Here is a 21,984-nt window from a genome sequence, read left to right on the forward strand (position 1 = left end):
AGGGTTCGTTCTGAGGAATAGTCATCGGACCCGAAACGTTAACTCTGATTTTTCTTCACAGATGCTGCCAGAATGGCTGAGCTTTTCCAGCAATTTCTGGTTTCGGTCCTGATTTGCAGCATCCGCAGTTCTTTCGGTTTACTGGGGCGCGGTTCGAAGAAGACATCACAGAGTGGCACGGTGTGGTACTTCAACGTTGGCAATAAATTGTAACTAGGATGGACATTCTCGCATTACAGACACAAGATTCAATTAGGTTAACAAAATATAAAACAATTGCTAATTCCCACAAGAGGTTTTACTATTTTTTTCTTTTAAGAAGTGCAATAAAAATGAAAGTAAGGGCAATGTGGTGACGCTGTCAGAGCGCTGAGTGGATAATCATCGCGACTCTGCGCCGTTCTGGCGAAACGGCATCCAGCTTGAATGTATTCCAGTATTGTAGTCAAATTCGCTGAGGATACAAAGATGAATAACAAAGTTGTGAGGAGTCAACGAAACGATCTCGATAAAGTCTGTGGCAGTAAGGCCTGCTGCGATCAGACTAATCCTCCAACCACCCACTACCTCAACTGAGCCTCTTGGAATGAGCAAATAGTGGGCAATGAGGCTGCAGGATGGCATGGATAAGTAGCTGAACATTGAAATATACTGGACACTTATGGAGAGAAAGCCAGGAAAAGTTTGGATTGGTGGCTTTCTTAATTAATGATGGTATTAACACAATAGAGAAAGAGAACTTAAGTTCAGGAAACTAGGACATGAAAAAAGTTTTGGATCGTGGAAGGAAGCAATAAATAAAAACAAGTCACGTGTGAGAGTAGTTTACAGGCCCCTAGCCAACCCACCAGGTTGAGTGGAATGTAAAGGAAAGGCAGTTGTTAATTTGGCAGAAAGGCACAGCAATACTGGTGGACATTTTTAGAGACTGTAAAAATCAGATGGTCAAAGTTAATCTAGATACCGTGTTCATACAATGTTTTCCGGATAGTTTCTTATTACTGCACATTCTGGAGCCAACCAGAAACACGTTTAAATAGAATATGATTAATTCATCATCCTTCAGTTGTAGCAACTATAAAATGATTGGATGAAGGGTCTAGGCCCGAAACGTCAGCTTTTGTGCTCCTAAGATGCTGCTTGGCCTGCTGTGTTCATCCAGCTCCACACTTTGTTATGTTACGATGCACGTGCTGTGTTTAGATTTCCAGAAGGCATTTGATAAAGTTCCACATCAAAGATTATATTAGTAAATATGCCAAAAGATAAAGCTCATGGTGTAGAGAGTAGCATGTTGGCATGGTTGGAAGTTTGGCTGGCTATAGGAAGCAGAGAGAAAACATAATGGGTCTTTTTTCAGGTTGATAGTATGTAATAAGTGGTATGCCACAGGGATTAGAACTGAGACTTCAACTGTTCACAACTTATAAAGATTACTCGAATGAAAAGTCAAAAGGTATAGTTGCCAAATCTGATGACGACACAAAAATAGGCAGCAGAGCAAATTGTGTAGAGGACATAATGAAGCTACAAAAGATATAGGTAGGTTAAGTGAGTGGGCAGAAAATTAGCATATGAAATTTAATACAGGCAAGTGTGAGGGTAGGTCAAGTGAGTGGGCAAATGTGAGGGTATCCACTTTCGTAGGAAGAATGTAAAGCGAGAGTTTACAGGATGCAGCAGTACACAGGGATTTGGATGCCCCTATACATGAAACAAGCATTGTAGCATATAATTACAGCAAGTTATTTGGATGATTAAATTGAGAAGGAGTAATGATTACATTTCCACAGAAAATAATGGCAAACTTGATATTATTAAATTTGGTACTGATTATGCAGACTAAATTGCAATATATAATTAGGATAACGCTAACCCTAACCCTAACCCTAATCCTAACCCTAACCCTAAAGCCTCTTCTTGCATTTTTGGACCACCTTACCAAATCCAGTTTGGAAATTAATCAGCCGCAGGCCTCATTTGAGATACTGTCATTGGTTATCTTTTTATAAAATTCATCCCTGGATTGCTAGATTGCTAGCATAGGTCAGCATTTAGTGCCCACCTGTAATTATCCTTGAAAAGATGGTGATTGGTTGCTTTCTTGAACCATTGTAGTCCTTGGATTGTAGCTAGTGCTTCTCCAGTAACCAAAAATGTATGGAGTGATGTTATCACTAGTTACCCCAGTAGCTAATTTTATTAATGTGAAATAAGTCTTAGAGATCAGGATTGATTTTTTGTCTCTATGGAATTAACTGGCCCTCGTGGAAGCAGTACAATTTTGTGTCTTTACCCTTGGAAAAAGTAGAGAAAAGTAGGCAATATTTCTGCTCCATTAGCCCCTGCTGGAAATGGATATGGATGTTAGATGAAAACAAAATTGACTGATTTTAGTTCATTGAACTACACCTTACCATGTGTCTGTGGTTGGTGGTTTGTGGAACAGTCAAAGCTGCAAATATAAAAATAGGAAAGTACTCTAGATGCTGGAAATCTGAAATAAAAATAGAAAAAGCAGGATCTGGCAGCATTTGTGAAGAGAGAAACAGAGTTAACATTTCATATTGACAAACTTGCCCATGAAATTAGGAATTCAGGTTTAATAGCCCATGGTTGACTCAGTGGTAGCTGACAGCCTTCCAATGAAGTTGGAACAGTAAGGATAATCTTTAGCTTTTTTTGCTGCTTTGGAAGATTTTTCTTAAAAAAATTATTCTTCCTGGAATAATACTAAATTCTAGGGGATTTCAAACAACATACTCTTCTTCACATCAGGGTACAGAATGGAATGGTTAAAGAGGAAGTTGGTTGACTTTCTTCTCAACTGAGTGAGATACAAAGGGAATCATAACAAGATAAAATCATTAATGTATTAACGCAAATATAATTCTTCAACTGTGGTACATTATGATACATTGGAAGAAGTCAACTTTCATAACATTGTTATGTGGCAGATCAATGGTAGAGTACATTCAGCTTATAACTTCCATTTCCAAGGAAAGATCCAGGCAGAAAATTTCACCATTTCAAACCTGCTGCTTCCTCTTCATTCAATATAAACTTGTTCAGATCTAGTTCTGTGAACACATGCAGCCATTCAGTCCTTCATTTATCTGTAAGCTGGCCAATGAATGTTGGAAAGCTATTACTGCTGATTTTAGTTGTATTCTGACTTTACATCCATGCATGTAAAATTTCTAATGATGACTATTACCCCTTCTTTCCTGACACAACACATTAAGTCCAAATGCATTGTATTTAATATTCCAACTGACAAAAACAGAGAAATTAGAACAGTTAACAACTAAACTTGTGGTTCCCAGTTTGTATGCTTCAGATATTCATTGACCAATGCACTGGGCTGTCAGAGCACCTAAACTGGTTTATGCTGTCAGCTATCCAACATCTTCTTCCCAGCACTAGCAATACAATTTCTTAAGGAGCATCTACACCCACAGTAATGCGGTGATGAAATAAGATGATCTGCACTCCATATGCTTATTGATTCAATTTGTAAATGCTGCACAGTTGAAGAAATTTCTGGAATGTTGATGATAAGCTCCAAAACAATGCTTTGTTTAAACAGCTTTGTAGAAAAGCTCTTAAATTACAAGTCATCCAGCACTAGATACCCAAACTAATAGATTTATTTCTTTAATTTGGCACTTACAGAATAAAGGGTAGTTTTGACCCTACTGTTTTCCTTTCTCCTGAAGGCAGTATTTGGAACTGCTGGTACTCTGCAACTTGGTCTAGTCACCATGTGGGAACTTTGGCAGTGTCCATCACCAGGCTATTTAATTTCACCAGGACGGGGGCGAACACATGACATTTCCAGCAAGGGCTACTGGTTTTCATAGATACCAGTTGTCTATGTTTCATGCTGAGTTAGTATTTTGGAAATCCAGTTCCTGTGTCAGTATTCACTAACAAAAGAAAAGAGCATGAACTTGGACACTTGTCCTGTTGTTACTGGAAGTAATTCTGGACCATACATATCAAAGGTAGGAATTCTTGAAAGTTTAAAAGATTCTGTCTAATTTATGCTGCAACTAGAATGACTGTTATTCATAACAGCAGCTAGGCAGTATTGGCACCAAATGAGGTAATTTATGAAATGTAAGAAGAAATGAATAAAATCAGTAAAATAAATTGAAGGGAGAAATCAATGTCAAAGATGAAGGCAGAAGGAGGCAGCAGTCAGGTCACCTGACATGGGCTAGAGGACTACAGAGGGATCAAGAATACAGAAATAAAGACAAGGCTGAAAGAAAGTATCAGGATGAATTAAGGTGGGAGCAAATGAAGTAAAATGATGGAAATTAAATAGGATACATCAAATCTGTGAATGTAGGCCTTGGGATATATATCTTTTGTGAGCTAAAGTGTGAGGATTAGAAGTGCATAAGTGATGATCTTTGCAACTTTTGGGATCTAATTGGTCTATTGCTAATCCAACTGTCACTTCATTGTGAAGTTTGCAAGTGCTTAAAATTAACTGGAATGTAACTGTTATAATGCAGAATTTTTTTTAAAATCCCTAGGAAACATATGACCTCAGGCTTAGAGCTATAAATATCTATGAATGGAAGGTCCTGATGCACGAAGCATTTTGGCGGAGTAACATGCTACAATGATAAAGGATAAGATCAAGTTCCAAAGTGCTTTCTAAACTGTTTGCCACACTGAGTTCTGAACATCAGAATGGAATTTTTCTCTTCCATTTTCTTTTATGAGCATCACAGGTCCAGCTGCAGCGAACACAAGTGCTAAATATAATTATTGCAGGCACAATGCAACTGTTTGCATAAACCATAACAGTTGCTAATAATTGAAATATTTACAAAGTCTTTTAAGGGTTATATTTCACATCTATACAGTACAATATCAGCTCTTATCTAATCTCCCCACACATAGTAGGACTTGTGACTGTTCTATATTAATTAGACCATAAATATATATTTAAATATTATAGTTGTGTGTCTATGCAATTACAGAAATTGTAGTGCATAAAGTGCCATTCAGGCCATCATACATTTGCCAATGTTAGTTTCCATCAAAGCTATTGACTGTGACCCTAATTTCCTGCTATTTTCTGAACCTTTGAATGTTTTTCTTCAAGTGTTCACCTACCTGACTTTCAAATATTGTGTTTGGTCCAGTTTTGATAACTTTTTGTGGTAATGTATTGCATAATCAGGTAACTCAGTTGACTGGACAGCTGGTTTACAATGTTGATTAATACCAACGCTGTGTGTTCAATTCCTGCAGTGAGTGAGGTCACCATGAAGGACTCTGCTTCTCAAATTCAACCCTTGCCTGGAAGGTGGTGACCCTTAGTTAAACCACTACCAGTCATCACTTGCTAATGATACGCTATAATTATGATGACTTTACTTTTATTTTAATAACTATTTTTAAGAAAGAAATCTTCCAACCTGCCTCATTGTTCTTCTAGCACTATTCTTACATTTATGCTCCCATGTTTGCCAATTCAGTGACTTTTTGATATAATGGTTTACTAAGTGCTCGCCCAAATTCTATCAAAATTTTAGATACTATTACGTTCTCACTTGTTTTTCAATGAATACAATCCAAAGTTTTCAAATCTCTCATCATGATTATATTTTCTAACCTTAGTACAATCCTAATGAATCTTACCGCACTTTGGCAATCACTCTGATATCTTTTCAATTTATATTTAGTATATTTGTGTTCACAGATGTGTGATGTCATTGTAGAAAAATGGAACATATTTCCCCATTTAGTATTCAGAAGCAACCATTCTACCTTGTGTGTGATGCAATTTAGACAGTGAGTACTGCTGAACTGCCCCATAATATGCACTCAATTTAAGAAGTGTGCTAATTGCTCACTTGATAGCTCAAATAATACATTTGGTGGTTAAATAAGCCACACTGACCAAAACTATCCCAGGTTTTTAAAATGGCCAGTGCGGAGTTAATTGATTTGTCGCTGCAGGGGGACAATCAGGAAGATGCAGGGCGACTTGCCTCACACAACACAATCTATCTCCTTCTTTAATCTTTACAGAACTACAGTACTAGTAAATCAGAATCCAGGCTAATGCTTTGGCGACACAGATTCAAATCTCACCATGGCAGTTGATGGAATTTAAGTTAAAGTCGAAATCTGGAACTGAAGGCCAATCCTGGCCAACCATAACAACTATCATCAAATGTTGTGAAAAATAAACTTGTGGATTAATGTTCTTTATGGAAGAAAATCTGCCCATACCCACTCTGGACTATATGGAACTCCAGAACCACAGTTTAACCGCTCTTGAAATGGCAAAGCAAGCCACTTAGCTCAAAGGTAATTAGGATAGTCAACAAATCAGTATTTAAGAGCGTAAAATTGAAAAAGAAAATTGTTCCATGAAGCCTGTCTCTCTATAAATAATGTATGATTTGCCTTCTTGAATTCCAATAAAACACTATAGTAACAAATACAAATCTTCAGGGCAGAGTGAAGGAAATAGGCAAACAAAATTATCTTCCTTACTGCTCCAGTGTGATATCTGCATTTCCCACACCATCCTGGCTATGGTCTCTGAATGAGACTATCTTACCACAAAACAGAAATTGCTTGAAAAGCTCAGCAAGTCTGACAGCACCTGATAAGAGAAATCAGATGTAATATTTCGGGTCAAGTGATCTTTCCTCAGTTTTTGATATACAGCATCCACAGTTCTTTCAGAGACTATCTTACTTTCTGCTGAATGAATATTTATTCTGTGAAAATGTGTTTAGTCAATAAAGCTTGGATTGAGAATGGCCTTACTTTGAAAATAAGGAACAGTTGCATTCCAGCAGCCGGGATTAAACAAAATGCTATTTCCCAACATTTTACAAGAGATAGGTTAGTATGCTATCTTTGTGTACCTTCCAGTTCCCAATAAAATTATATATAATCCGAGCCTGGAATGCCTTTCAGAATTTTTAAATGTTAATGGAAAAAGCATAGGAAACTGTGAAAAGGGAAAGAACTTAATATGATAAATCACTTCCATATTTCGAATGTTTGCAAATACTGTGAAATTTGTTTTTATAACATGTTCCACAGAAATTGTCAACTGAATCAAGACTAGATGTTCTTAACCTGCCATTAACAAAAAATTTATAAAATTTTCATAAATTTGCAGGAGGACAAAAAATAAAGTAATTACATAGGATATTGATTTATTTTGAAAAAGTTCAGGCTCATGGCATTAACTCATAACTAGCTAACTTTGTTGGAATTAAACAGGTAGGAGGTGTTGAATAATGCGTCTGGAAGTGTGACTTGGGTTCTTCAGGGTTCTTTTGATTCATATTAGTTATTAATCTCGTAGAGATGAGTACTTCTTGAATATTAACAAATCAATAATATAAAAAACTGAAAACATACATTCCTTAAAATAAAGTAATATTTCTATACGACATTAAGAGAACAAAGAAAAGTGCATTTACAGAGAAGTCATTCAACTCAGGATCTACAATATTTGGATCCTCCAAATTATCTTACCAAAATTAACACCAGAGTTGTGAGTCACAGCCTGAACAGCAGTTAAACTTTGACTTTACTTAGTGTTTATTCAACAGGAATTAGACTTTGTGGCCTTAAGGGAATAGATTTACTTTAAACAGCAGAAAAGCAGTTAGCTTACTGTTAGGATGACCAAGAGGGATTTCGCTGCTACACTAAAAATTGTCACAGACATCATAACATGCTATTTAATTAGAAGCTGAAACTGACAAGTATAATTTAATTCACAAGGTTCCTTAAAGAAGCAACTGTTAAAATGTTTATGCAGTTAAGTGATCTTATGTTATTATTAAGAATGACAAACAGAATTTGAGGGGCTCTTTTGTGATGCAGTGGTAGTGTTCCTACCCCTTAGCCAAGATGCCCAGGTTCAAATCCTACCTCAAAAGGTACGTAATAACATCTCCAAACAGTTTGATGAGAAAAAAAAACCAAAAAACAGATACATTTTTTGGCCGAATAGAACAAACTGGTTTAAGCACAAAATAATCTTATCAAAAGAATCATAATTATATAACACACCTATGTGGATGAAAGGAAATAGAATATGATATCCTGTCAGAAAAACCTTGGAAAAATCCACCAGTATTTTGTAAAGTTTGCTGATGATATCAATCACGTAGCAGATTACAAATATGAGAGAGAGTCAATTAGAACCCAAGACTGCTTAAACTTATTTAGCAAGGCATGGCAGATAGCATTTGACACAGTTGAGGTCACTGTGACCTGGGATTCAATTTTCAGTCACATCCTGTGCTCTAACATCGACTAAAGTTGTTTATATTCCATGAAAATTGTATTAATTTCTATAACCAACAAAATGAAACGTTTATAAAATTAAAAAGGTGGTGTAATTTTTCCTAATAATACTTTTTCTTTCTTTCTGTATATTTCACTGGGTTCCAATGTTTTTTGGTCTAACAAAAGTATTCAAAAAACTTTAAGAAAATGTTTAAGAGGAAGAAGTTTCATTTTCATTTTATTTTTGATGAAGATAGCTTATCATGTTTCTTTTTAAAAGTTATGTCCTGAATAGTATTATCCATATTACACTGTATCGAGGATGAACTGAGCAAAGGAACATAATGAAACTGAACATTCAAGTATAGTTGAGAGATAACGGGAACTGCAGATGCTGGAGAATCCGAGAAAACAAAGCGCAGAGCTGGATGAACACAGCAGGCCAAGCAACATCTTTTTCTGATGAAGGGTCCAGGCCCAAAACGTCAGCCTTTGTGCTCCTAAGATGCTGCTTGGCCTGCTGTGTTCATCCAGCTCTACACTTTGAATTTCAAGTATAGTTCTAAGGTTTCAGTTTTAGTTCACTCCATTATTCAATAATGTTTCAATTGCAGATATAAAGAAACTGAAACTTTCCAATAAATATGAAGTGCTGAAAGTAGCCACCAGTTTGGTCAATGCCTGTTGTCCTCCTCTCGAAAATACCGAGATATATTAATTATTATTTGGTAGTACAGAACATTAATATTGCTAAGAAAGAATGGAAGCTTTTCATCCTGTACTCATCAGCATGTACCCTCTAATTTTCCTTTTGGCTGTACAGGCCTGAACTGGAAGTCAAGCTGCAGCTGAACAGTTTACAGGGAACTTTGCTTGTAGGACAATTAGCAATAATACCAGTTTAAAGAGGAAGAGACAACACAATGTGGAGCTGGAAGAACACAGCAGGTCAGGCAGCATCAGAGGAGCAGGAAAGTTGACATTTCAGGTTGGGTCCCTTCTTCAGAAAAAGAAGCATGCTGACCTGAAACATCAACTTTCCTGCTCCTCTGATGCTGCCTGGCCTGCTGTGTTCCTCCAGCTCCATGCTGCATTACCTCTGACTTCAGCATTGACAGTTCTTACTATCTCTCAGTTTAAAGAGGAACACCATTTTTATACTGTCATACAATGTATTATAGTGTATTATAACTGATAAAATAAAACCAATCACATGTTTCTCATACTTTTATTGCCTGAAAGAAAACAATGTAGAGGACAGATTTCATGGTCTGAAGGGAAACAGACTGGTCTGGAGGGAAACCTGATGGGGAACATGACTCATGAACTCTGTCCTCTATTTTGTCCATCCTCCCCAACCTCCAAATCTGGTTTACTTGACATTGCTTTCAGCAGAACTCACCCATATTCAGTTATTACCACCGATCATTAAGACCCAATTTGGATCTCTCTTTTCTCTACAACATTTCAATGCTCTTTGCCCTTTGTTCTGTAACACTTGTGATCTCTAATCTCCTTTACCCTCTCACCTTCTGCTGCTCTTGCTCCTTGGCACCCTTGTAGACAGTATGAAATCGACCACTTTTCTACCTCCTTATTCAGTTCTTACGAACAGTCGTACTGTGCTTGAATAATTAACTCTGCTTCTCACTCTGCACATATTGCCTAGCTGAGTTTCTCTGTCTCTAGTTTTTATTTCAAAAATGCATTATTTGCTTTGGTGCTTTGTTCAGCAAAACAAACAATTTAATTTGGTTTCTGTACAGATACAAGATTAAGCAATACAATGAAAAGTTGGATTTGTGAAGTTGATTTATAAAACTTAACAGATGGTGTGGCCTAAAACCTTTGGTGTTATGATTGGCTATACTCTACTGCCCAGTCTTCCCTTGAATACATAAGACCATAAGACATAGGAGTGGAAGTAAGGCCATTCGGCCCATCAAGTCCACTCCACCATTTAAATCATGACTGATGGGCATTTCAACTCCATTTCCCTGCACTCTCCCCGTAGCCCTTGATTCCTTCTGAGATCAAGAATTTGTCGATTTCTGCCTTGAAAGCATCCGACGTCCCGTTAATATGATAATACAATTGATGAGCATAATTTATTATTTAATCATGACAAATTGGACAACTTTAGTTTTTCCTCCTCCAGTCTCCTCTTCAACCACCAGTAAGAGGGATTATTGATTTCTTATAGCAATATTTCATTCAGTCACTTGATAAGAATAGCTAATACATCTCTGAAATCTAGAATAATTTATCTTCAGACCACTGGTCTGAATGCAAATCACTCAACCGAAGCAAAGAATTCCAGTGGCAGATATGAGATTTAAACTTCATACAAAGAAGATACCAATTCGAATAACATTGTCATCATGCAGATTGCATCACTAACAATCTGTATTAGATGAGTTAAAGGAACATTGTGACGCATTCCAATAGTTCAGCTCATATATTCACTGCCTAGGATTAGCTAAGACATATGAACCAAAAAGGTGCCAAGTTCAATTCCCAGTTTATTTGATTTAGCTGTAAAATCAAAAATGTGCATAACAGGATATTATATATTTTCTGACTCTTGCACCTATAGTTGACAAATAAAGCAACTCAATATAGAATTGGAAAGAATCAAATCAGAGCAGGCCCTTATATTTTGCACTATACGGTAAAAGGGATTATACAGGGCCAACTGCATTGTTTTGAATTTATGTTTATGTTCAAATCTGAAAAATAACTACTGCTTGGATAAACTGTATCAATCTCTGGAAGGCCTGTGCCATTATTCAAGTTCAGATGGAGGTTCTGAATATTAATAAAATAAATTTCCAAAATGTGTACATTTAAACAGAACCTTTTTCAAGAAGTTGGTGTATTTATATGTTCTATTTAGTGAAAAATGAAAGATAAAAGTTAAAACTAATTGTATTTCATGAACAATTGGACACCAAAACAAAAGAGGTGCTGCCCCACGCATTTGTTTGTACAAGTATGATATGTAAGGGGAACAAATATAGTTAACCATTTATAGCCTCAGTAGTGTACAAAAAATCAATGATATTTACCAGGAATCAACCAAGAAAGGCTTCAATAGCTACCTCTTGAACATCTTTTTCAGTAGAAACTTTATACACAGTACTAATCCTCTTGTATCAACATAATCTCTAAGCAGCACAGGAGGTAATGAAGTATTCTTTAATAGTAATTTATCGATTACACAAGAACTATTGCGCTTTACGTTATTAATTTGGCAATTAGTGAGTAAAAAAAATTGAGTACCTTGTATTATTCATTCCCAGATGTTTGTTCCCATCTATTGTGGTCACTCTGCATGGGTTGGACCCAGAAAGGTCATACACACTCATGGTGGACATGGAGTCGATTAGTGATCAGCGCTATACCTACATGCAAGAACAAGGCTGGTGTCCGTCTGCTCCAGCCCCACAGCAGGTAAGTATAACATTTGGGGCTTTTTTAAACAAATAGTTGAATATGATACAACAACCAGGTTTTTTCTGATGAAGGGTCTAGGCCCGAAACGTCAGCTTTCCTGCTCCTAAGATGCTGTTTGGCCTGCTGTGTTCATCCAGCTCTATATCTTGTTATCAAAATTGTGAGATTTCTTTGTTGCAGGTTAATTGTGAGATATCATCCACAAAGTATCAATTTTAAGAATGTAATACATTTCTCCTACCTGTGTTTTGGATATTGAAGTCCAAAATAGGAATGTATCACTAAAATTGGCTAAAGCAGTTTTCACAGACTAAACAGTATAAGATTACCTTAAAATAGGAATGAATTACTGATGACTTTCAAGAGAACTTACAGATTCCTAAGTGAGGAAAATTTTTCTGGTTAAAGGGACAAAGTTGTTTATAGTATTACTTTCACAAGTTTATAGGGATCCAGTGTACAAGATCATTTCTTGACTGCCTTAAGGAACTAAAGAGAATCATTTCTCAAATTTTTTCCAAAATTGGATCCAAGTTATTTCCCTGATTTTTGACTCTGTCAATGGAGTTAATTATGTGTGGGTCTGATTGGGCAACTTATAGGGTCTGCTGACTCTATTCTCATCCACTTCATCTGTTTGCATGTATCCACCTATCTATCCAACAACAGCGTGGTTAATATGAAGCAGGAGTGGATTGGATCTGATTCTACAAGGTAGGATTTGGAAGTGGGTGCCAGTAGCATTTAAAAGGAAGGTTGGAAGAAGGTAAAATGAAGGTGAGGTGACTTGAAGCATTACAATAAAGGTATAACTAATGTGATTATCAACTTATAGGTAACCTGTTAGCAAGTAACAGTTAAGTAAGTGAATTGTTTAAGAACTGAAATAACTTGTCACAGCCATTTTAATCAGTGAAGCAGAACACAGAGGGTTAGTGCCAAACCAAAAAAAAATGGAACGACCAGGCATATCAAATTAAATGATTTACTGAGATAAACTGGTTAAATTACCATTTTCCATCTTATATCCTCATGTCTCTGAAGTACTTTTGTCTCCTCCCTTTAAAATTGTACAGCAATCGAGTGGCGTATATATCCATGCAGATACACCAGCCCTTGGAGCTGAGCTGAATGAGAAAGCTGTATCTTTCAAAATGCTCAAAATCTGCACAGCAAATGGAATTGGAAAGAAAGGCATGGTGAGTCTGTATTGGCAAATCATGTCCAATAATATAGTTGCTTGAGGCATTTATACTTGCTTGGATCATTTGCTCTCCTCACTATTGATAATGGCTATTCCTTTTGGAGGGACAATTCTATGGCTGCTATTAGTCACATCCAAGCATTCATTCCCTAAAGTCTAAATTAAAAAGTGACTGCTAAGTGGATGTTAGTAATTGAAGGGATTGCAGCCAAGTCCAAAGCCTGTGTCAACTCAACATCCATTTGGACGCATTTTGCAAGGACTCAGTTGATTGTGATTAAGATTAGGATTTTGAACTATTGATAGCATTTTCACTGTTACCTCAACTGAGATAAAATAGTTCAGCATTCCAAATCAGCAGATAGCAGGAATACAACTGGAAACTTTTCTTACCTGTATTGCTCAGTGTCACAGGAAGATTGTTTTCTCATTCAGCCATCAAAACAACATGTTGTTAGATCTCAAACATTATTTACAATTTCAGAAGTTTGTGTTTACTATTTTAGCCTCATTATCAAGCAACAATTTATAGAGAGAGATTATAATTAATTTATTCTGCACTAAGGTTTATAATGCCATGGAATAAGAGTCATGTAGGTGAATCATAGACTGATATAGCTCAGAAGAAATCCATTTAGCCCATCGTGCCCATGTTGGCTCTCTGAAAGGCTTTCGAATTAGTCCCACGCCCCTGTTCGTCCCTCATAGACCTGTGTCTTTTTATTGTCCAAATATTTACACTTTCAAAGGGGAAAGTGTATAATTGAATCTGCCTACACCTCTCTTTCAAGCAGCCCACTTTAGATCATTCTAATTTAGTACATAAACAGTTTTTACTCTCACACTGCTTCTTGTACTTTGCCAATTTGTAGAAAGATATGTTAAGGCACTGGATTAGTACAACATAATGTCCCAACTGTTTAGCAATATTTTCAAGGGGTACTGTCTTCACTTACAAACATGTGACAAGCATTTTTGTTCATTTGGGATGAAGAATTATGTATTGTTTTAATAACAATGCTGGGTGCAGATATCATGACTTTATTTTTAAAGATGCTTTTTATTCTAACATCATTGGTAAAATAAGAATATTGCAGAAAATATTTAAAATTTAAGAGATAGTTTTGGGAGACTGTCTACTGATCCTTCACTGTCCACAATATTTGTGTCCCTCTGTAAATATTGCTTTGGCATCAATGCAATTTTATGTGAAGAAAAATATTTGTTTTTGCAACAGGACTGATTGGAGACCTTAGAAACACGACACTTACATTACTCAATGACAATGCTGTCTAGCTGGTGAGATTTTAACAGGCATTTAAGTGAACATTTAATTATTTAAGTAGATTCACATTTGCAGAGGTGACAATGGAGGACATTAATTGTTTTAAGTGTTTATTGTGTGTGTGCAGACTATAAAACAAAACACTTAAATAAAAATTAGGCTTATGTATGAAAGTGTTTCAATCCTTTATTTTTTGAAGAGTAACAAGTTGTAGTCTTCAGATGAAGATTGAAATAGGCTTGCAGATATAATGCAGACCCATTTTAAAATAATTCAGTTTTGTTTTTATTTTGCCAATATAAATTCATAATAGAAACTGTCTTTGGAAACAAAAATGACCCTGATCTCTACACTCAAAGACGCACTTGCTGGTTTTAGGAGCGTCTATGATAGCAGCTCTAAACTGATTAAAACAAAATGCTGACTGGAAGCCACCGAGAAAATAACAGCGGTTCTAAGTGCTTGAAACGTCCTTGGACGTGGAAGGGCTGCAGGATCACCAATATAGCATAACTATACAAAATGTGAGAAAAGATATAGACCTGGTAACCAGTCAGTATCTATTATCGAAGGGTAAGGTTTTAGAGGTCACAAAAGGGATATATATGTAAATATCATAACAATAAAGCTTTTGTTCTAGCTATCCAGCCAGACTATTTTGGTTCAATTACAGTACCAACATCTATGCAACAATGTGGAGAATTGCCCAGGCTTATTCAGTCCTCAAGAAAGGAAAGAAATCTATTCTAGCTAATTATGAAACCAAACAATCTCCTTGCAGACACCACTAAAATGATAGAAGGAGACATGTCATTTAAGTGATAACTACCACAATTTTGACCAAGATATAGATATAACTGTTGTTAACTACTACAGAAATAAGACTAGATGCTGTTGATATCAAGGCATCATACAACTGAATGTGGTGTCAAGGAGTCAGACCAAAATTGAAGACAATGAAGTTCAAAGCAAAATTCATCAATGACAGGTGTCACACTTGATACAAACACAGTTATGATTATTGGGCATCAATCATTGAAGACACAGAACATCACTGCAGGAACTCTAACGGGAAATGTTTCCAGACTAATCACTTTCATCAATGACTTTCCCTCTTATATTTGACTAGGAGTAGGAATGTTAGTTGGCAATCCAAAAGTTACCAGTTCTATTCATAGAAGTGATTTTTCAATAGTAGAATCCTCTCAGTGTTCATCCTCCACCATTTAAGGACCAGGGTAGCAAATATGTTCTGAGGAAAGGTCACCGGACCTGAAACGTTAACTCTTTTTTCCCCTTCACTGATGCTGCCAGACCTGCTGAGCTTTTCCAGCAACTTTGTTTTTGAGCAAATATGTAGGAATTTCTTCACTTCCAAGTTATATATAACCCCAAATTAAACTTTAATCACTTTTCCATCACTCAAAGTCCTAGAAATCTCTGAATAGTAAAAATTCAGTAAGAAGCAGAACTGCTGTTAAAGCAGTTAAAACATTCCCTTTCCTTCTTCCTAATTCTCTTTCTAGACTCCTTTTGCTGATACATAGGTATAGTGGCCTTAACAAGACAGAATTCTCAGCACAATTCCACACGCACTTTATCTATCTAACAGCATTCTGAGACCACAACACTGCAACAGTTCAAGTAGGAGGCCCACAGTGACACCCTCATGGCAAGGAGGAATAGGCAATAGATACACCTCTGTAAACTGATAAATTTAAAATCGACATTCTGCAACTTGAATCAGTTTTTACAGTCCATGACAGATTTCTTCAGAGCTTAGTTGATATATTCACTCTCCAGTTTGGAACTGAGTTATACAGACAAGCTAAACCACTATTTTAAACCTAAACGTCTGTTGGCCTAACTGGATCCTGTTAGGAGGCAGTCAAGCTGCTTCAACTGATCTCAAAATCCTTGGCTATGGAAAAGGAAAAGTCAAGATTCACTGTGAAATTATTCCATTTAGGCTGGTATCCAGTCACCATGTCATCCTTTGTTCACACGTGGAGAGTCCTTGACACTGATACAGTTCCCTCAGAGTGCAAAGGATGTCGGAGACTCCTGTGCTTATCTGTCAGCCCGGGCTCCCTGATTGGGGCTGTTAATCTGGTCCAATCAGGGAACTCATATTCTATGGGGTCCACCTGGCTGACCTCGTTACAATCACTACACACTTATTATAATCAAGAGCCAAATGCTGGAAGATATGCATGTGTATATGTTAAATGCAGCCAGGATCAAGCTCAGTTATGAAGCCTCTGGAAGCTAAATGGCACAAGCACATTACATATTGTCCAGCAAATTAATAAACTTTGCAATTAGAGAAATGGGGAACCTTCAAAGGTAGAGAGAAGAAAATTGAAATGATGGTAAGAAAATTATGATGCATTATTAAATATTAATAACATATTAATAGGCTATTTCAGTCTAAATATTATTCTACAAAAGGAATTCAAAATACTTGAAACAAAATTTCTTGTTGCACTTGTCCAAAAACTACTTTTTGTGAATTTGATACCATTTCACAGCTGCATTGTTTTAAAAGTACGCAGCAAAAAAATTCTCAAAAGTAAATTTGCAGCCTGAATTACTAAGAGAAAAATAGTTTAAAAAATTTAACATATAAAGTGTTGATTATTTAATGCTCAGTTTAGAAAACCTTCAAGCCTTTTCAATTTTATTGTCAAAATATGTCACCCCTTTTGCCCACTGGATCACTCTCGTGATATCATAGGTTAAATCTTCCTGAAACACCTTTCCTCCATGACATCAGCAAAGAACAGTTAATGAGAAATTAGATTCTTTGTAGGAAAGTTGAAGGTGCAAAGCGAGGATTTTGAACTTTGTTGAATGATGAGACTTAATGAGGTACCTATTAACTGTCAGAATTCACAGCAAGTGCTTTTAACCGGAATAATTTGCTTTGAGTGTGCATGTGAGATGAATTTGTGTACAAATTGTGAAAATTAATTTCTACACTTGCATCTTTTACTAAAAAAAATTACAGTTTACAATACGACAGATAAGTTTCATTTTTAAATTGAAACGCAAACAGATTGCATTTTTTGAAACATTGAAGCTTTCAGATCAGAGTTTAGAACGTTTGTTTCTAACCCAACTAGCAGGTGGAGCCTTTCAAAGTGCCACATGCAGATTGATCTGGAATCCTCACAATTGACGAAGCAGCAGGGAGCCTAGTTTAATACTGTAAAGTGTCACAGTTATTTTTGTATGTACTGAACCAAAATGGCAGGTGTAACTATTTTCCCTGTGGTTAGCTAATGGAGTTCTTTTGTAACGAGAAGATTGCTGACAAACCAGCCAGTAATTATCCTGACAGTCAGAGCTACTCCTTACTTGTGATGTTGACCGCTATTTTACTGCTGTTCAAATGCTGATAATCCCATCTTTTACTTGTCGAGTTACATTTTTATAGTGCCATTACAGACACAATTAATGTAAATTGAAAATAGTTGAAAAGATCTTTCTGTTGTAATATTCTGGAGACAGGTTGATATTGTATTTCTTTTGTTCTAATTTTGCTATTCATTAAAGAGAGAATTGACAGCACACCCCATTTGGGAAATGAACTTTTTTTTCTACTTTCCATATTATGCTGTCGTGCTACTAGAAGCATGTCAAATGGAATGGGTACTGCCTCTCTCCTGCGATTAAATTGCAGATAAATATGGAACAGAGTCATTCAAGTGCAAGTTCAATTGCTGGTCTACGCTGGGTTGGTTGATCTTAGCAAGGGTAGGACTGGCAGTGTGGAAAATGGTCTTCAGTGCCCATGAACTATGGAAAACAGGCTGTGAGATTCCATTCACCTCCTACTAAATGGCTGTGTGTGTAGATATTGGATGAAGACAGGTTTTATCCTAGTCTTCAAACATTGATCCATATTTCCCTTAAATAATCTAATGATTTCTGTGTCGACCATTTCCCATGGAAAAACTGATAGTGCCTGTCAGCACTAACTTTTCAACCAGAATACGCAGTATTTCCTTATTCACAGGAGGCAGTGGTGTAGTGACAATGTCACTGAACTAGTAATCCAAAATTCCAGGCTAATGTTCTGGGGCACATGAGTTCATATCCCACCATGGTAAAATCTGTATTGAATAAAAAGCTAGCTTGTTGGCAAACCATGTTGTGGGCAGATAATAAATGCTGACTTGGCCAGTGCCACTGACATCTCATAAGTGAACAAAAATAAATCCCCTATTATAATATTTTAAAAAGTCTTAAATTTCCTTACCCTTCCTTGAATCAATGAAAATAACTTTCATAGCTCAATTCTGTCCTCATTAATGCAGTTTCCCAACTGTCATTCTACTCAAATTACACTCCACATTCTCAACACCTTTGGAGTATGTTTTATAATGAGAACCCCAGAACTGCAAACAGTACTATTACTGTTGTAAACTCAGAATTTTGTATAATGTTTACTTATTTTCTAAATTCTACAATAAAACTTATAATGTAAATGACCAATTTTATGGCTCTATCTGCCCATACTTCGCTCTTTCATTTTGTTCCTGTCGGTCTGCATACTGCAGCAACCTTTAACTGTACTCTCCTATGATTTTGGAATTTCCACATTTGGTGACTACTAAAAATGATTTTCTTATCTCCTGTCATGATATCTACAATGTCATATTTGCATTTTCACCGATACACCTGCTGTCAATTCTGTATGCCAGTGATTTCAATTTGTGAGGTATTCTCATTGAGTTCTTGCATTTATAAAATGGAATGTGGATTTTGTCAATTCACTTAGAGTTCTGATAGGATGTAGTTTTGTGAGGTAACTGTGAGGAACTGCACTAGCATCATGCAAATTTATCTGACCATTCATCATTACAAATAGTGAGATGGTCAGTTCAGTGTATTGGAATTCATAGTAGGTATTTAGGGTAGGGAACAGTAGATATACTTTACTAAATATATAAATAAGCACAGGAATTCTACACACATGAAATTGGAAAGTCATTGGCATCACCAATATTTATTCACTAGCCTTACATTCATTCAGCAGCACAAACCTGCCCTAGAACTTCCTGATGAACTCAGCAAACATGAAATCTAAGAGCTACAGTCAGGCAAGCAAATTCTGTTTATGAATTCTGCGAGTGGTTCATGATTCACCAACATCGTGTTTCTTTAAATGAGATGCTATATTTGCCTAATTCTTATTCTTTTAATGTGTGCCAGATTCCTTTGACCCGGATGCACAAATACAGGCCCCGAATTCATTTAATTCAGAATGCTGAGGAGCTCAAATCTAAGCATTGTTCATGGACATACTGCTTTCCAGAAACAGAGTTTATAGCTGTGGGTCATTACCACAGCAAAAAGGTATATTTTTGATTTGAATGTTATGTAATATGTACGATATATTCACTTGTAATCAACAACATATTATCATTTAAATATTTAAATTGCAGGATTATATCATAATTTTAAGTCACTAAAGTAGATTTGCTACACAACAAGAACAAAGTATCTTGGCTGCCAGTTTCCATAGCAACATCAAGTGAAAGAAAACTACTAAAAACACAATAAAATGTTCCATTTATTTCAATTGGGAAGTGCACCAGCAATTGTGTCTTAAGCTATACACACCATCTGTTGAGTAAACTGATAGCCTAGGTAGTGCAAGAGACAACTGGATTCAATGTTGCTGGGCATTAGTAAGAAATTTAATTAGATTTTGCAGCCCTGGTTCCATCTTGTTCAATGTGAAGCGTCTCCGCCAAGACATGACATGCAGGGAATATGTAGTACTTCCACTGGTTTCAGCTCAGTAGTCACACCAAACTAGGAGCACAGATTTATTCATACCTTTGGTAATGTTGCTATCACTTGTCCTGGTTTTGATCAGCTAAATCATTGTTGGGCAGGGAGGGATCACGTCTGGACCGTGAATGGCTTAATGTCATATACCATGTTTACTCTCTGTACTAGCTTTAGGCTGGATGGCACAACCCATTTTTTCCAATAATTTCTTCTTGTCAATGATATTATTCCGTTGTTTGGACTAAAGTTCCAAGATATTGTTCAAATTAATATAAAAATATATAGTTCTTTTTAAACTGTCAGCCGTGTTGAAGCTGTAGGAAACTATTTCTCTCTACCAAAAAATCACCAAGAACCATAAGACACAGGAGCAGAAGTAGGTAATTTGGCCCTCTGTGTCTGCTCCACCATTCAACGAGATCATAGCTGATTTGATAATCCTTAATTCCAGGTTCCTGCTTTTTCCCCCATTACCCTTGATTCCCTTACTAATTAAAAATTGTCTATTTCAGCTTTCAATATACTTGACAATACAACTCTACAGCCCTCCATGCCTAATCAAAGAACCCAGCTTTGGAAAGCGGGATTCCTGATGGGAACAGCTATCCCTCTTTACCCAATAACCCCTTTCCACTATACATCTCCTATCATCACTCATCTGCGGATTGGATCCCTCAGCAATCCTGGGCCACTGGTCGGTGCACGATGAGCAGCATCCATCACTTTCCCAGAGGCATTGCCAACCAGTGAAGAGCTGCTAGCTTAACTGGCAGCATCTCTATAGAGGTCTTCTGCCTCTACTGACCTTATTTCTAAGGATGGCCCACCATTGACCATTAATTAGTTCTTAAACAGCATACCTTCTTGAAAAGAGGAAAAAGTAACACAGAAGTCTTACCAGCTCTCTAGCTGTCAGATGAGAACCTGTCAAGTGTGCATTAAAGGCATTGAGAAAGGAATGTTGGTCAGGCCACTACCATCCTAGTAAGGGCTTTCATTAGCAACTTTAAACTATCCATTATCCTTTGATGTGAACACCTTTTTACCAATCTTAGGCTAACCCAAAGCATTTTACAACCAGTGGTGCACTTTTAAAGTGTTGGCACAGAAGTAATATAAGAAACATTGGAGTCAATTTGTGCACAGCAAGTTCCCACAAGTAGCAACGGCTGGATAATCCATGTTGCTGAAATTGATTGATTGTTAACATTAGTCAAGACTCTCCTCTTTGGATAGTTCCATTCCAGGCAAACAGAGTCATGTTATATCAGTTTGTAATAGGCTAAGCAGTGACATATCACAAACTGGCCCATCGAACTTCAAATATACATAAGCAACACTCACATTGTGGTTTGTTTAAACCTTCATGAATTCACTTGTTTCAAAACACACGGCTTATGTATTGCTTATTCTGAAATCTTTTACATGAAGAAGCAAAATTAAAAATGTGATATAGAGACATAGAAATCATGAGACATCTTCTGGACTTTTCAAACTATGGCAGGACTGGTGAAGGAGTCCTGGAGTATGTACTTAGACTGAGATGTGCCATGCTTATGTTCTATATGAGTGAAATCACAAATGGGGCAGCAAACAATTTAATGGTACAGCACTTTCACCACATTTACAGATGAAGAAGATGAAGATAGAGTACAACCCTTATGCCAAAGGTGCTCTACCACGCAGCAGAAGACAGAAAACACCTCAAAGGTCAGTGGTCACAGATTCCGAAGATTCTTAGGCAGAATGCATATATTACAATCAGTGTGATTTTGCTGTGATGATGTGTGAAATGTGTTGTAATTATTTCAACCGTGAAAGGAGTTATCATGATAATACCTTTTAATAGTGATAATAGATATATTAGTGTGGTGATACACTGAGAAATTGTTAAAAAATATACAAAAGTTTAGATTTTTTTAAGATTAGTTGTTAATCTTTT

The 21,984-nt window shown here is 36.6% G+C and overlaps 1 protein-coding gene and 1 long non-coding RNA gene across 7 annotated transcripts in view; one reads left to right on the forward strand and one right to left on the reverse strand.

Moving 5' to 3' along the window:
* LOC125463978 (uncharacterized) overlaps positions 1-21,984 on the reverse strand; it is a 192,885-nt gene that overhangs the window by 134,340 nt on the left and 36,561 nt on the right. The gene's annotated exons all lie outside the window — the stretch shown is intronic.
* tchp (trichoplein, keratin filament binding) overlaps positions 1-21,984 on the forward strand; it is a 525,906-nt gene that overhangs the window by 1,647 nt on the left and 502,275 nt on the right. For all 4 annotated transcript variants that reach the window (XR_007249948.2, XR_007249949.2, XM_048555829.2 and 1 more), the window contains exons 2-5: positions 11,595-11,745; positions 12,825-12,947; positions 19,458-19,601; positions 21,673-21,752. Coding sequence is in view for 2 of the 4 variants with exons in the window: in XM_048555829.2 (XP_048411786.1) it covers positions 11,595-11,745; positions 12,825-12,947; positions 19,458-19,601; positions 21,673-21,752 (498 nt within the window). In the remaining 2 variants the exon portion in view is untranslated. The remainder of the gene's footprint in view (positions 1-11,594; positions 11,746-12,824; positions 12,948-19,457; positions 19,602-21,672; positions 21,753-21,984) is intronic.

Source organism: Stegostoma tigrinum, chromosome 26 (genome assembly GCF_030684315.1).
Source record: "Stegostoma tigrinum isolate sSteTig4 chromosome 26, sSteTig4.hap1, whole genome shotgun sequence".
Lineage (NCBI taxonomy): Eukaryota > Metazoa > Chordata > Chondrichthyes > Orectolobiformes > Stegostomatidae > Stegostoma > Stegostoma tigrinum.